Below are 17,142 nucleotides of genomic sequence, written 5' to 3' on the forward strand. Positions count from 1 at the left end.
TCCCTTAGAAGAATTTGAGTATCCATCAGAGTCAACAAAAGAGTCTGAAATGCAGTACTTGGATGCAATCTCAAAAATGACAGAATGATCTCTGTTCATTTCTGAGGCAAACCAATCAATATCACAGTAATCCAAGTCTATGCCTCAACCAGTAATGCTGAAGAAGTGGAAGTTGAACAGTTCTATGAAGACCTACAAGACCTTCTAGAACAAACTCCCAAAAAAGATGTTCTTTTCTTATAGGGGACTGGAACGCAAAAGTAGGAAGTCAAGAAATACCTGGAGTAACAGGCAAATTTGGCCTTGGAGTATAGAATGAAGCAGAGCAAAGGCTAATAGAGTTTTGCCAAGAGAACGCACTGGTCATAGCAAACACCCTCTTCCAACAACACAAGAGAAGACTACACATGAACATTACCAGATGGTCAATACCAAAATCAGATTGATTATATTCTAATACCTCAGAGTTTATTTTTCACATGGTCCAAGTGGTGAGTGCTTGAAACCCCTGGACCTGCTATAGGCTCTTCTTTTGTTCTAGGCCCCACTCAAAGTTGGCAGCTTTTCATGTCACCCAATATATGGGTCAAAATAGTAAATTCCAGATGTAAATATGCTGCTTCCAGAATCCAATAAAGCCTATAAGATGTTGATTTTCCTACTTCATGGGATGCCGCAGGCCATTCAGTATCTAAAACCTGCATCTAATGTAGCCAGGCCCTGGATCTTTGTAAGGTTTATGTCCCATCCTCCAGAGTACACATGTCTTAGCCTCCAGTGCACTAGCCACTTCTTAGCCATTTGGTCCAATTAACATGATATTATCAACACAGTGGGCTATGAACAGTATTATATTCAGGTGGTTCAGATCTCTTCACATTATGTAATGACAGAGGACAGGGAGCTAGTAGAGTCTTGAGGAAAAACTATAAATGTATACTGTTGCCATCTATGTGAATGTGAACTTTTAAGATGTTCCATTCTGATAGGGATAGGAAAAATAATTTTCCAAACCAATACCCGATTACTAGGTACCTAAGGCCATATTATTCTGTTCTAGCAAAGATATTGTATCTGACATGACAGATGCACTTGTGCCACTACTTGGTTGAGTTTGCAGTAGTCCACGGTCATTTACTGGACTCTGTCCACATTTTGCAGGGGCCCAAACTGATTTAATGGAGATATGATGGGGACCACAGCCCAGCATTCTTTAGGTCTTTAAAGGTGGCACTGACTTCTGCAATCTTCTCAAAGATGCTATCTATATGTTTTCATTTACTGTCTTTGCCAAGGAAGAGGAAGGAAATTTCAAAGCTTCCACTTGACCTCATCTACAAATAGCTCTGGCTCCACATGCCAAGAAGGGGCTTACCAGGTGGCTCAATGGCTAAAGAATTCACCTGCACTGCAGGGGACACAGGAGACACTGGTTCGATCCCCAGGTTGGGAAGATCTCCTGGAGGAGGGCATGGAAACCGACTCAAGTGTTCTTGCCTGGAGAATCCCATGGACAGGGGAGCCTGGCTGGCTACAGTCCATAGAGTTGCAAAGAACTGGATATAACTGAAGCAACTGAGTGGTCATGCCACATGCCAAGGAACCAATATGGGGTTTGCACCAACTATCGTAATGTCTATTCCAATTATATATTCAGAAACCAAGAAAATAACCATTGAGTGAGTCTGTGGACCCAGTGGAGCTACTGTAAACCCAACAGAGACCAAGAGCCTATCTAATTTCTGGCTCCCATCTGCCCCTATTCTAACGAGGTGAGGCATGATGACACGTTAGTTCTCTGGATATAAATAGCAACTCACAGCCAGGATCCATCAGCCCTCAAAATGTTTGGGTATTCTTTTTTCCTCAGCACACAGTTACCTTAGTAGAGGGAAGGACTGGATGAAAGGGAAGAACTGGGATGCCCAGGACTGGGTGCCCTACTCTTTTAAACAGTGCACTCTGGATCAAAAACTGACTTAGGGCCAAAGCTGAGCAAGGAGGAATGTAATTCTTACTGAGGCACCTTCCCTCAGACTCCTGAGCATCTCTGATTTTTTTTTTTATTGCATGGATTGAATAAAAATTGTCAGATGCCTTTTTCCTAGAGTAATATGTTATATTGACCAGCATATTCTATTAACTGTTTTAACCATCTCAACAACCTCAGATATGCAGATGATACCACTCTAATGGTAGAAAGTGAAGAGGAACTAAAGAGCCTCTTGATGAGGGTGAAAGGAGAGTGAAAAAGCTGACTTGAATCTCAACACTGAAAAAACTAAGACCATGGCACCCAATCCCATCACTTCATGGTAAATAGAAGGGGAAAAAGTGGAAGCAGTGACAGATTTTATTTTGGGGGGCTCCAAAACCACTGCGGACTGTAGCCATGAAATTAAAAGACACTGGTTTCTTGGAAGGAAAGCTATGATAAACCTAGACAGTGTGTTAAAAAGTAGAGACATCATTTTATAGACAAAGGTCTGTATAGCCCAAAGTATGTTTTTTTCATTAGTCATGTATGGATGTGAGAGTTGGACCATAAAGAAGGCTGAGCACCGAAGAATTGATGCTTTAGAATTGTGATGCTGGAGAAGACTCTTGAGAGTCCCTTGGACTGCAAGGAGATCCAACCAGTCCATCCTAAAGGAGATCAGGCCTGGGTGTTCATTGGAAGGACTGATGCTGAAGCTGAAGCTCCTATACTTTGGCCACCTGACTCGAAAAACCGACTCATTAGAAAAGACCCTGATGCTGGGAAAGATTGAGGGCAAGAGAAGGAGGCAGCACAGGATGAGATGGTTGTATAGTATCACTGACTCAATGGACATGAGTTTGAGCAAACTTTGGGAGATGGTGGAGGACAGAGGAGCCTGACACGCTGCAGTCCATGGGGTCACAAAGAGTCGGACATGACTGAGTGACTGAACAACCACCACCATCGATCCACTGGGAGCACTGTATTTGTTCTAGTAATCCTTTTCAAAGCTTTCTGCAGATCAGGCTTCCCTATTACGCTGACCCAGTGGTGCATTATGGTATTTGCATCCACCTGACTTCTGACAGTTGAGTACAGTTACCTTGCCTCTATTGCTTCAGGTACATCACCATTTCTATCAGTGATTTTTGTCCTGTAACACCCTCTCCTACTCTGAGCCCTGATCTGCAGAAGCAAGCCACCACTGAACTTAGTGATGCTGGTACCCCTTTAAGCGGTGCATTCCTTCCTTATAGCTTTAGCAAATTCTTGCAGCACATAGTCCTCTGGAGGGATTTCTGACTTTATTCTATTCCTGCTTCCCTGAGCCATCTCCCACCATTGATGCTGTTGTTCGGTTGCTAAGTCATGTCTGACTCTTTGTGACTCCATGGACTGCAGCACGCCAGGCCTCCCTGTCCCTCACTATCTCCCGGAGTTTGCCCAAGTTCATGTCCATTGAGTCAGTGATGTTAACCAACCACCTCCCACCATCTACTATGGCAACTCTGGCATTTACATCTCACTTAAAGTGGGGCTTTGTTGTTTGTTTCTTTTTCATTCTTTGAGGAGTCATTCTAGTAGTGAGCTCATATTGATCTCCTAGGGTCTTTTCCAGGGTGTTAAATCCTGTATCTTGGGAAAGGACTCTCAAATCAATTCATTCTTCCTTATTCAATTTTTGATTCTAGCTGCCCTGATCAAGGCTCTCAGAATTCAGTCCCTTGCTTACTCCCTCAGCACCTGCTAGGCCCAGCATGCTGGCTAGGTCCGCAGCTCCTTCCTGAGGTCTTCCCTTTCCCTCCTTATTAGGCCCAGCACATCACCAATGCAGTTATGCTTTGATTTAACCCTAGACATAGACCCAGTGACCAGGGTGGGAGGTGGGGGCCGATTCTGCAGAAAATACACGTTATCTTACCTGGGAAAGGGCTCTGCATATGCAAGTAAGGTGAAGCACTAACCCTTAAAAGGAAGGACTGGGACACTTCTGAATGCTCAAGGGGCTCAGGGAAAGCAGAGGAAGTAAGACATCTAGGGACATCAATCCAGACATCCCCATTCCATGTGTCAGGGTCATATTCCCTCCTAACGAGGGCCCTGATCTTGGAATAGCAATAACCACCCAATTTTCTGGCCTTCTTTATATTTAATATTCCTCACAAATTTCTCAAACACCTGCCACACAGCACCAGTTAATAATGCATTCCCATCCACCAATGCCATTCCAGGTCACTACCAATGAAGGCTCTAACAGCTCCTCTCCTAGATGTCCTACACGCCTATCTACTCCACCTACCACAAATGATGGAATCCTTACCGCCAGCCAGGCAGCAGGCAGTCCACCTCCAAATTCATCACAGTGTATGCTATTCTGAACCTCTTCTTGTACCAACTATTGTAGGTTGGCTTCCTGGAGGGCAGACTCAAAGATAGGATTCAGCATGAAGGGTTTTTACTAAGGAATATTCTTAGGATCAAAACCTGTAGAAAGGAAAATAAAGAAGAAGGATTGGACAGAGGGAGAAGTTAAGCTGTCTCATTTGGGGTAAGAAGGCCATATAGATCAGTCATTGAATGTGAAGTCCCCCAGAAAGGAGGTATGACCTTGGGGGAGGTGGCTTTCTAGCTGAGGCAATTCCTGAAGAGAGTTGACAGCTGAGGGCTGTCTTCTGGAAACACTCCAAGCAACTGAAATAATAAACTCTTTATTCCTAAAGGAGGATTAGAGTAGCAGATTGCAGAATTCACTGCAAGTGTGACATCATTTTTTCCACTGGAAAGTTGGTGACCATCAAATGCTAGAATTGAGAAGAGCTTTACTTTCAAAACAGTTAATGAAATTTAAAATTTCAAACATTTATACTTATATTTACAACCTTACTTAAGCAATGTTTATTTTAAAATTTTAATTTTTACCTTCCAAATACTTAGAGATGAGTATGTGAACCTCTATTTATACTTTTGCTCTAGTTCCCCAAAATGCTATTGACAGGTCTGCTTAGCCTGAATTCATCCATTTCCCTCTTGGGAAATTATGCAGAAGTCCTGGTTTACATTAATACAAGAAAAAACATAAAAGTGAAAACAGGTAAAATTATTCATTAATCTTACACTCATAGGGAACTATCCACATTCTCAGAATATGCACTCCAAAGTTTATACATAGAGGTTATTTAAGTATATGCTCTTTCTTCATAAAAGTTATAGAATATGCCTTTGCAGCCTACTTTCTCCATTATATGTGGGGTTGCTAAGGGTTGGACACGACTGAGCGACTTCACTTTCACTTTTCACTTTCACACATTGGAGAAGGAAATGGCAACCCGCTCCAGTGTTCTTGTCTGGAGAATCCCAGGGACAGGGGAGCCTGGTGGGGTCCGTCTATGGGGTCACACAGAGTCGGACACGACTGAAGTGACTTAGCAGCAGCAGCAGCAGCATATATATACACACACAGAATTTTTCCCATGTAAATAAGTGTAGTTGCCTATCATCACTTTCAAGAGTTGAATAATGTTTCAATGTGTAGACATACCTTAATTTCTTAGCCAAGTGCCTATTTCAAGACACTTGGGTCATTCACAATTTTTCACTTTTCAAAACAGTGCAAAGATGCACAGCCTTGTACAAGACAATTATTTGATTATCTCCTAAGGATAAATTAGTATAAATGGAATTACTGGGTCAGAGACCATGCACGTCTTGAAAGCTTCTGAAACATGTATCCAGATGGATCTTGTACTGAGCATGGTCCCACTAGCACAGTCTGAAGGTGCCCCTCCTCCCACAGTTCACCACACTCTGGGATGGAAGGGAGGTAGATCTCCAGTATGGATGTCAACAGCCGCATCAATGGCTCCATAAAGGCCCTGCCGCAAGCAATCTTGTAAAAGAAAGTTGATAGAAGCACTAAAAAGCATTCTTCTATTATGCTCGTGTGTGCTCAGTCGCTTCAGTCGTGTCCAACTCTTTGTGACCCCATAAACTGTATCCTGCCAGGCTCCTCTGTCCATGGGATTTTCCCAGCAAGAATACTGGAGTGGGTCACCATGCCCTCTTCCAGGGATTGAACCCATGTCTCCTGTGTCTCCTGCATTGGCAGGTGGGTTCTTTACCACTGAGCCACCAGGGAGGCCCTTCTTCTATTATATTTTCTCATAATATCAAAATAATAACTATTGTATTCACTCCCACAGACACCAGAGTTGGACAAAAAAGAGGATGTTTTTCTATCAAATGTCCTCAGGACCCTACAATAAAATTGTCCTTTTCTGTATGTTCCCAGGATAGGTTGCAGCACTTCTTCATTCAAAACATCTCTCACTTCCTTCCTCCCTTAACCACTCCCATGGTCATCAGTGAAATTTCACACCTTTAGCATCTATGCCTGAACTATGGTGATAACTTCCTTAAGTGATGCTTCAATTTCCAGTGGCTACTCCTGTCCCCAGCCCAACTCTGACCCATTCTGCACACAAGTCAGTCACATAATTTCCTTTTCATCCTGTCATTCCTCTGGTCATGAAAGGCTTTGGTGTCTCCCAGAGGTGAGTGGAGTAATTATATAGACACAGTCTAGAAGTCAGTCTAGAAATCCCTCCATGCATGGGACTCACCCCAACTGTTAGACCATATTTCCCACCACTCCCCTCCCTGCACATTGTATTCCAGGCAGGCCAACCTCCTCTGTGGAGCAAAATTACCACCCCCATGCCTTTCTTCCCATCACTCCTCCCTTCTCCAATGCCCTTCTGCCCTGTTTTTAGCCCATCCTTCATGCCCAGCCTACTTAAGTGCCCCCTCCTCTGTAAAAGTTTCCCTGAACACTGTCACCTGCAGAAGTTTCTGCTGCCTTTAAGCACTAATAGGAAACAGCTGGCCATGACCAGAGGCTCTAACATGCTGCTAGTACCTTTTTGTTTCCATAAATCTTGCCTCTCCAAATAGATCATAGGTTCAAGGACAAAGATGTGGCTTTTTTTTTTCTGCTTAAAACACACAACTTTATTGATGACATAAAAATAAAGTCTCAAATGTATAAACGTAAGTCCACACAAAGGACCAAAGATTACTTATGGAAGAATCAATTCAGTTTCTGCTCATGAAGCATACCAAAAATATCTCAATCCAGACAAGGTAAAAATCAACACATGTATTTTCAGTACAAGATTGAATTCATTTGGTGTTCATAAAATGGTCCAGCTATCGACCATCATAAGCAACATCACTTTAGAAATTATAATGCGATTTACAATGTGCATTACTTCCAAGCTGCAAAACGAAAATATTACTCAAATTTGTTTGGAAAATTACAACTAATCATAGTTTTCTTAATAACAGCTCAACTCTTTCTTTCACCTCAGGGTCATTGTATTCTGCTGCTAAGATGCGAAGTTTCTTGGCACATGCTTTAGGTCGTTGGAATATGAAATAAAGGGAATTTTTACTGAACTTGTCTTGGGTAAATACTTTTGCTCTTCTTTTAAAATGGTAATTTATATTTTCAAATAGTGAAAGAGCATTAAGAATATTCTCCTTTGTCTCTTTCTTGCTAAAGATATTAATCAGTGATGCTGGTGCATTGGCAATGAGCAAGTCCTTTGTCATAGAGGGATTTTTAGAGAAATTTAAAAGCATTCCCAAAATATGGTGTTTAGTTTCTCCACTTCCCACAGTTAACAAACGAAGAAATTCTGAAATGTAATTTGTAACCATATGCTGATACTCACTGATAACAGTCAGGTGCTTTATCAATCTCAGTCCAGCCAGCTGCACATTTGAATTCAAGGGATAGGTGATGGTGTCTTCACATACTTGATTTAAGTATGTTTTAACCTTCCTATGGTTTTCAGCAGCCACTGAGATGTTATTCAGTGCATTTAAAGCCTTCTGCCTAACACTGGGGTAGGGATTATTAAGCAAGCCTTCAATAACTGAGATTCTACCTGCATTACGAGTTATTTCATGGGAAAATGGGTGATCACTACTGTTACATAGAGCATTATTGGCTATTTCATGAATAGAAGGATCTTCAGTCATCTCAATCATGCAAATGAGTTTTTCGAGCTCTCGTGGATCCATGTTATTTTCACGTTTACAACGGCAAACCCAGGGCTGAGTTTTCTCCCCAGACCTGATCTGCTTTCTGAGTTCATCTTCAGGTGGGAAGCAAGACTCATTTTGGTACGGAAATTTCATTTCTCTCCAGATCATGGCTCCTGCCCATGACCCCACTCCTGCCCCAGAGACCATGGACGGACATGAGACTCTTGACTCAGCTGTCTTTTTGGCTTTAGTCTTAGGCACAGATTTATCCTCACTTCTGTTTCTTTTACCATCCCAGGAACAAGACTTTACATCGACTCCACCAGCAGCCTCCAGCTTGTCCTTGTTGCTGACCTTATGTCTAGCCCCACGCTCAAAACTGGTATCTTTCTCACACTTAGATCTGAGTGCATTACTGTTCTCACTGTCAGCCCAAAACAAGGACCTTAAACTGATCTCCTCAATATCAGGGCTGGATGCTCTACTTAGCTCATCCTCATCTCCAGCCAAAGTCCAGGACTGTCCACTAGCCTCTGCCCCAGCCCCAAGCCTAGACCCCGTAGTGGCTACACCTCCATCCCACAGCCAAGACTCCTGCCTGGCCTCAGCTCCAGCCACAGCTCCCAAACAGGAATCCATACAGACAGCCTCATGAGATTCCATCCAGGACCCAACATTGGCCTTGTTCTTGGCCCCAAATCTGGAACCAATGATGGCTTCTTTCCCAACTACTGAGCTGGCTTTAATGCTGGCTTCATTTTTATCCCCAGGACTAGATACAATACCAACTTCTTCCCCTCTCCAGAACCAAGACCCTGTGCTAGCCTCACTCCCAGCTCCAAACCAGGATCCCTCCCTGGCCTCCACCCCAGCACTTACCTGAGACTCTCTACTGGGCTGATCTCCAGGGCTCGTCCACGACCTTCCACTCGCGTGCTCTTCAGGCCCCATGCTAGATGCTCTACTGGCCTCATTTGCAGGCTTAGACCCAGTCCAGGATTTTCCACAAGCCTGATCCCCAGTGCCAACCCAGGAGCCTCCTCCACTGGTCTGAGCCTCAAATCCAGATTTGGAACAGTTACTGCCTTGATCCCCAGTCACAATCCACGACCTCTCACTGGCCTGACTCCCAGTGCCAGTCCAGGACCCACCACTGGCCTGGTCTGCAAGCCCTGGACTAGACCCTCCAATGGCCTGGTCCTGAGCACTCGACCAGAACACTCCACCACTGGCCTGATTCTCAAATCCAGGTTTGGAACAGCTACCAGCCTGATCCTCAGCCCCAGCCCAAGACCCTCCACTGGCTTGACTCTCAGTTTCAGCCCAGGACCCACCACTGGACTGGTTCATGGGCTTGAGCACAGGCCCTCTAACCGCCTGGCCACCAGCCCCACCCCAGGACCCTCCTGCACTGGCCTGACTCCCACTGCAAGCATAGAACCATCCACTGGACTGATTCTCTGGCACTGGCCTGGATCCTCCACTGGCTTGGTCTCCAATAGCAGCCCAGGAATCTCCAACAGACTGGCCCCTTGGCCCCAGTATAGACCCTCCACTAGCCTGACCTGCACTGTCAGCCCAAGATACTCTTCCAGATTTGGCCTGATCCTCATACCTAGGCTTCGCCTCACCACCAGCCTGATGCCCAGGTCCAACCCAGGACCCTTCATTGGCCTGGTCCGCAGCTCCAACCAAGAACCCTCCACTGGCTTGGTCCCCAGAGTTAGCCCAGGACCCTCCACTGGACTGGTCCTCGGGTCCAAACCTAGACTGTCCATCAGCCTGACCACCAGCATGGGCCAAAGAACCTTTTTCACTGACATGACCCTGAAATCCAGGCTTGGACCCACCATGAGACTGATCACCAGTCCCAGTCCAGGAACCCCCACTGGTCTGCTCCACAGTCCCAACCAATAATCCTTCACTGGCCTGATTCCCAGTGCCAGACCAGGACCCAATACTGGACTGGCCTACAATCCCTGGCCTAGCCCCTCCACTGGCCTGTTCTCCAGTTGTAACCCAGGACACACCACTGGACTGATTCACAGAAGCTAGCCCAGACCCTCCACTGGCTTGGTTGGCAGTGACAGCCCAGGCCTTTCCACTGGACTGGTTTTCAGGCCCCAGCCCAGTCCCAGTCCAGGACACACTTTCACTGGCAAGTCTAGGCTTGGCCAGATCACTAGTCCCAACCCAGGTTGCACCGCCAGAGAGGTCACTAGTCAGAATCCAGGAACCTCCAGTAGCCTGGTCCACAGCCACAGCCCAGTACCCAATGTTAACCACATTCCCAGCTGTAGACTGAGCCCAGGAGGCTCCATTAGCCTGAGTCCCAGCCCCATCCTGGGACCTTCCACCAGCCTGTGCCTCAGCCCCAGTCCAAGATGCTCCATTGGCCTGGTTCTCAACCACAGCCCAGGATACTCCAATGGCCTCTCCCCCAGTCCAAGATACCCCGCTGGTCTGGCCCCCAGCCCAGGAACTGTCACTCACCTGAGCTCCAGTCCAGGGCACCACAACAGCCTGGTTCCCAGTGCCAGCCCAAGAAGTCCCACTGGCCTGGTTCTCAGCTACAGTCCAGGACCCTCCAACAGCCCTGTTTGTAGCCTCTACACAGTAACCTCCATTGGCCTGTCCCCCAGCCCAGGACTGTTGACCGGCATGACTCCCAGCCCAGAACCCTCCACTGGCCTGGTCCCCAGCTCCAGCCCAGGACTGAATACCAACCTCATTCTCACTCCTAGCCACACTCCAGGACTCAGTATTGGCTTCATTTTCATCATCAGCCCAGGACGTGCTATTCTCCCAGTATCCATCCCTAGCCTGAAACCTAAATTTGATCCATCGCTCTGAAGCAACCCAGTCCTCAACACCAATCCCATTCCAGTAGTAGTCGTGGACCTTAGACTGAGACTTTGTGCAGGCCTGAGTGCCTGCCCTACCTTCACTCTCTGAAGTGGGCGTGGCCTTAGCCTTGGGCTTTACAGAGACATCTCCCGTGGCTTCTGCCTTGCACTTATGCTTAGCCTTGTCCTTTGCCCCCAACGAGGTCTTGCTCTGGGAATGGGCTAAAGATTGACGCTGGCCAGAGCCCACCATACCTGCTCCAGCCTCTCCCTTAGACTCAGTAATGCAATTGCCCCTGACCTTACTCCTGGCACCAAGCAAGGCCTCTCCCTGGGAACTGGCCACAGCCTGGGATGGGGCAGAGCCTGTTGTATTTGTCTGCAGCTGCACAGAGTCCATTGCATCTGGCCCAGCACCTGCCTTAGACGCAGCACTGGCACTGCCCCGAGCCTTCTTCTTAGTACCACACGAGGTCTCACCCTGGGAACTGGCTGTATCCTGGGGCTGAACACAGCCCTTGGTATCTGGCTTAGACCCTGCCTTGGATGCAGCACTGGCACTGCCCCGAGCCTTCTTCTTAGTACCACACGAGGTCTCACCCTGGGAACTGGCTGCAGCCTGTGGTTGAACACAGCCTTTGGTATCTGGTCCCGATTCCACCTTAGACACAGTACTGGGATTGCCCCAGACCTTACTTCTGGCACCAGGCAAGTATTCACCTGGGGAATCAGACTCAGCTTGGGGCTGAGCATAGCCCATGGGGTCTGCCCCAGCCTCTGCCTTGCACAAATTGTTGGGATTACCCCTGAAGTTATTCTTGGCACCAGGCAAGGCCTCACCCTGAGAACTGACCATACCTTGGGGCTGGGCAGTTTTTGTCGTATCTGTTTGAGGCTGGGCAGAACATGTTGCATCTGGCCCGGTCCCTGCTGTAGACATGGCACTGGGATTGCCCTGGGCCTTATTCTTAGTAACAGGTGAGGCTTCACCCCGGGAACTGCCCACAGTCTGGGGCTGACCAGGGCCTGTTGTATCTGTTGGAGGTTGAGCAGAGGCCTTTGCATCTGGCCCAGTCCCTGCCTTAGACGTAGCATTGGGATTGCCCCGGACCTTATTCTTAGTACCAGGTGAGGCTTCACTCTGAGAACTGACCACAGCTTGGGGCTGAGCAGGGCCTGTGGTATCTGGCCCAGCCCCTGCCTTAGATGCAGCACCAGCATTGCCCCGAGCCTTCTTCTTGACACCAGGCAAGGCCTCACCCTGGGTACTGGCCACAGCCTGGGGCTGGGCAGAGTTCTTTGTATCCTGTCCATTCTCTGCTTTAGACGCAGCAGTGGCATTGCCCCGAGCCTTATTTTTGACACCACATAAAACCTCACCCTGGGAACTGGCCACAGCCTGGAGCTGGGCAGGGCCTATTGCATCTGTCGGAGGCTGGGCCGAGCCCTTTGCATCTGGACCAGCCTCTGCCTTAGACACAGCACTGGCACTGCTCAGAGCCTTATTTTTGACACCACATAAAACCTCACCCTGGGAACTGGCCACAGCCTGGAGCTGGGCAGGGCCTATTGCATCTGTCGGAGGCTGGGCCGAGTCCTTTGCATCTGGACCAGCCCCTGCCTTAGACACAGCACTGGCACTGCCCAGAGCCTTCTTGACACCAGGCAAGGCTTCCCCCTGGGAACTGGCCACAGCCTGAGGCTGAGCAGAGCTCTTTGTATCTGACCCAGTCCCTGCCTTAAAAACAGCATCGGGATTGTCCTGGACCTTATTCTGGGCACCAGGTAAGACCTCGCCCTGGGAAATGGCCATATCCTGAGGCTTACCAGAGGCCCTCAATTCTGCCTTAGCCCCTGTCCCAGAAATGGCATCAGGATCACCCTTGCCATCAATTCTGGAATCAGGGGAAACATCAGCTTGGGCCATGACCCCAGCTTGAGGCTGTGCACAGGTTTTCATCTCTATTCCAAGCCCTGCCTTACTCTTGCCTTTGGCTTTGCTCCTAGATTTACGTCTGGTGGTAGGCAGAGCCTCAGCCTGGCTCTTGGTGGAAGTCTGAGACTGTGTTTTTTTGTCTGTCCCAGCTTCTTCTTTAGACTTGGTGTTGGCATTGCCTTGAGCCTTAATCCTGTCATCAGGCAAGGCATCAGCCTGGACACTGATCATAGGTTGAGGCTGTGTATAGGACTCAGTGTCTGTTCCAGCCCTCACCATGGATACAGCATAGGGACTGCCTCTACCCTTAACCCAGGCATCAGGCGCAAATTCAATCTGAGTATCAGCTACAACTAGAGGCTGTGTGGCAGCCGTCATGTCAGTTCCCATCATTGCCCTAGATACATTGGTATTTCCCCTGTCATCAACACTGGCACCAGACACTGTCTCAGCCTGTTTCTTGCTCACAGTCTGAGATTGTGTAGAAACTCTTGTATCTGCCCCAATCCCTGCTTCACACATGGCCTTGGTATTACCCCCAACATCAACTGCCACCCCAAGCATGGCCTCAGTCTGGGCCTTGGCTACAACTTGAGGCTGAGCAGAAGCCCTCATACCTGCCAAAGACCCTGCCTGAGACATGCTTGTGCAATTCCCCTCGGCCTCAACCTCAGTACCAAGAACGCTGTCAATTGGGATCTTGGCCACAGCCTGAGACAGTGAACAGGGCTTCATGACTGCTCCAGCTTCTGCCTTGGACACAAAATTAGGATTTCCCTGAGCATCAACTGAGGTACCAGACCAGACCTCAGACAGAGTCTCAGCCACACTCACAGTCTCTTCCAGGGCTCTTGCCTTGGTGTCAGCCACACTTCTGATCTTGTTTATGGTGCCCGTCTTGGTCACTTCCCTGATTACTGCCAAGGCCTCATTCTGTGTCACTCTGTTCATTTCTATCTCTTTTTCAGCCAATATACGAGTTTCTGCTTTGGTTTGGGTCATTGCTTCTTTCTTGGTCTCTACCTTAGTACCAAGTGCCCAAGCTTTAGCTTTGGTCTGGGTCACTGCCTCTTTCTTGATTAGTTTCCCAGCCCCACAGTCAGTTTGGGTCACTGCCTCTTTCATGGCCACTTTACTGGCTTTGGCGTTAGTCAGAATCACTGCCTCTGTTATTATCACTGTTCCAGCCACCGTTTTGGCCTCAGGTTGGGTCTCTGTATCTGCCTCAGCCATTGCCTTGGCTTGAGAACAGGCTTTGCTTCTGTCTGTAGCAGTGACCTTAGTCTCTACTTCAGCTCCAGACCTATCTCTTGCTCCAGTTTCTGCTCCGGTCTTGGGCTTGGGTCTAGTCTCAATCTCCGTCCCAACCATGGCTTCACACATGGCCAAGGTCTGGTTTTGTATCCCAGTCACAGTCTCCATCTTGACTTTGGACCCATTTCTGGCAAGTCGCCTCACACTCTGGGCTCTTCCCTTGGTTAATCTGTAAATGCAGTAGCAGGCACCAGCCCAGATCATCAGTCCTGCAGTCACCAAGCCCACTTCCTGAATGCGACCCATGTAATCACCCTTGATGAAGGCAAAAACAAGATACAAAGGGGCTCAATTAGACTGGGAAAAGAGGGTAGTAGGTCTGCATGTAAGCCTGCAAGGGTGCTGGTCTTCAGTCACTCAAAGGCCACCACAGCTGCCACTGGAGATGTACCTAGAAGTGGAGGAAGGAAACAGGCTAAAGTTTCTCTTATAATTCTGTGCATCACACAGACAGATACACAGAATAGGAAAGCGTAAAAATGATGTGCTTTGTGGGAGAAGAGGATAAGTAGCAAATTCTCTGTCCATCCCCTTTATTTTATCTCCTCTCCATCTTTCCCAGTGCCCAACAATTTCCCTCAGGGTACTTCCATATACATTTTCTTACATCAAAGGAACAGTGGAAAAGATGGTGGTAGCGCTGACTATGGATGATAGAATGAAGCCCACACACCCTGATTTTTACTGGACCTACTCTGGTCACCACTCCCACAGGTCCCCACCCTCATACCAACCTGTAATGATCAAGGCAGTTCCCACCTCTTTCCTTCTCTTGATTGGAGGTATAGCCTAAAGGAGATCTATTAACTCATGAGATTTGTGGACCTAGAGACAGACAGACAGATGGAGGAACAGATGGGAGTGAAGATTTTGTTTACCATGACAGATATATTATTAACAAACCCCTCCCTATCCTCTTCAATTCACCCCATTCCCTGTTATCACTGTAAAGGTGAAGGTGTGGGGTAAGTGAAGGGATGGTGGGGAAAGTGCCTGGAATAGGGGGAGGCTGAGTATCCTCCAGACTGGACACTGGATACCTCCAGATAGACACTCACCTACAACAACCCACCTTAGACGTCTACCCAGGCAATCCCCATCCTCTTACCAGCATATACTGATCAGGAATAATTTCCTCCTTATCTCCTTGCTTCCAGTGATCTTAAGCCTTTCAGACCTGTAGACCCAGCTGTGGACAAGTAAACAAAGAGGGACTAGAGATCAGATCCTTCACAGAATGGACAAGCACCCTGATCCCTGCCTCCAATCCCTGCCTTGTGAGAGCCCATGTCTAATTTGCTAATATGATCCATCCTCTCAAGTCTTCTCTCAGTCCCACTGCAGCCCGCCCTTACCCCAATATTCCTACCATTTCCTGCACTGATATCAGCAGGGAGCATGGCAGCACTGGGGAAATCTGGCAGAGTGCAGAAGAAGTGGAAGAACCCTCCACTGAGACTCTCTCAAGCCTCAGCCATCTTATATGCCCATCCTCTCGTTACCCCTATGCACTGCCCATCTTCATACCAACCTCCACAGTCCCAGGCCAGTCTCCCACTTTCCTTTGCTTTCAGTGGTTAAGAGCCCTACTGTTGCCCTATGGGAAGACCTAGGAACAAACAGAGAAAAAAAGAAAGGTAAATGTTGAGCATCTAAAACATGGGTCCCAGTACCTACCTTACTGGGCATCCCTGGTGGCTTGGTTGCTCAGTGGTCAAGTATCTGCCTGCCAATAACTGTCAGTGCAGGAGACTTGGGTTCAATCCCTGGGTCAGGAAGAACCCCTGGAGAAGGAAATGGCAATCCACTCCAATATTCTAGCTTGGGAAATCCCATGGACAGAGGAGTCTGGCTGGCTACAGCCCATGGGGTTGCAAAAGAGTCAGACATGACTTGGCAGCAAAACAACAACAATCTGGATTTAGACACCTGTTCTCTGGCAAACAAAACCTAGGGCTTCTCCAGCCCTGAAACAGGTAGGGTAAAAGGGAACAACAGAGTCGAATTATTCTAAAACCACCTGTAGGATTCTAGGGCTTCTCCCCAAAGTCTCATTTCCTTCACCTGTGCCAACAGGTGGAACAATCTGGAAAACTGGAAAACAGGGAGACAGATGGAGGCCCCTAGAGTCTATACTCTAGAATGACAGCCTACTGCCATCTACTTCTCCTTAAACCCATCTCTAGCAGTCTCCAACAAAAGAGACAGGATGTGTGTTGGGCTCGGGGGCTTTTGCTTCTGCAAAATCTCCATCCCTACCCCGCAAAGGTTATCTCAAAAAAAAAAAGTAGTTATTTGAGACAGCAATTTGTATTTTCGCAGTATTATCTGAGGTGCAAAAAAAAAGCATCCATAGAAAAGTTGCTGTCTTTATTGGTCTTCAACATACATTTTAAGTTAAAAAGCCCAAGCTTGGTAAGTTTGGTAAGTAAACACAGTTTAGAGAAAGTCCCCTATAGAGCCACCCTATATACTAACTAGATAGCGGCGCCTAAGCTTCTGTCATAGAGAATATTCATATAGCACTTCAAAGGTTCACAGCGAGTGTCTGTGCCCACACTAACCTGCGCAGATCCTGTGCAGTTTGCTCCTCTCCTTCCCTCGCCTCGCCACAAACACTGCCACACGAATCACTGTCCTCAGACAGGAGAGAGGAAAGGCACTGAGTGCTTGGACTAGCACCCAGGACACAGATCCCAATACTCGCTTTTCTGGATTCAGGAACCCGGTTATCAAAGGTCCCTCTGCACCTTGCGAGACGCCACCCGCACCAACCCCGCCGTCCAGTCACTCAGGCCCACCATTTTCTCTGCAAACGCCACCGTGGCGGCGTGTCCCTTCCACTGAAATTAGCAGGAAGCGGAGCGGACGTGTGCGATCCGTGATTAGAGTCAGAGAAGAAGGAACATCTCAATCTCAGCATTTCCCTCTTGAGACACTCCCCCCACCATCCGCCCTGTCAAAGCCCAGGGTTCCCCAGCACAGACTTAGGCAGGAGGAGCAGGGCTTGGGAGACT

The 17,142-nt window shown here is 47.8% G+C and overlaps 1 protein-coding gene across 1 annotated transcript; it reads right to left on the bottom strand.

Moving 5' to 3' along the window:
* Nucleotides 1-6,977: 6,977 nt before the first annotated feature.
* On the bottom strand, nt 6,978-16,936 carry ARMCX4 (armadillo repeat containing X-linked 4). Its single transcript, XM_088833832.1, has 5 exons — nt 16,690-16,936; nt 15,657-15,734; nt 15,234-15,314; nt 14,860-14,950; nt 6,978-14,516 (listed from the first exon to the last, which is right to left on the bottom strand). Exon 5 carries the CDS (start codon nt 14,369-14,371, stop codon nt 7,304-7,306), a length of 7,068 nt encoding a protein of 2,355 aa, XP_088689958.1. The 5' UTR covers nt 14,372-14,516; nt 14,860-14,950; nt 15,234-15,314; nt 15,657-15,734; nt 16,690-16,936; the 3' UTR covers nt 6,978-7,303.
* Nucleotides 16,937-17,142: the final 206 nt, after the last annotated feature.

The sequence above is a fragment of the Moschus berezovskii genome, chromosome X, assembly GCF_049115385.1.
Source record: "Moschus berezovskii isolate FMDL1 chromosome X, NW_MosBer_1.0, whole genome shotgun sequence".
Taxonomy (NCBI): Eukaryota; Metazoa; Chordata; class Mammalia; order Artiodactyla; family Moschidae; genus Moschus; species Moschus berezovskii.

Excerpts from the sequence above, each read along its gene's own strand:
- ARMCX4 (XM_088833832.1), bottom strand. The coding sequence starts at position 14,371 with ATGGGTCGCATTCAGGAAGTGGGCTTGGTGACTGCAGGACTGATGATC.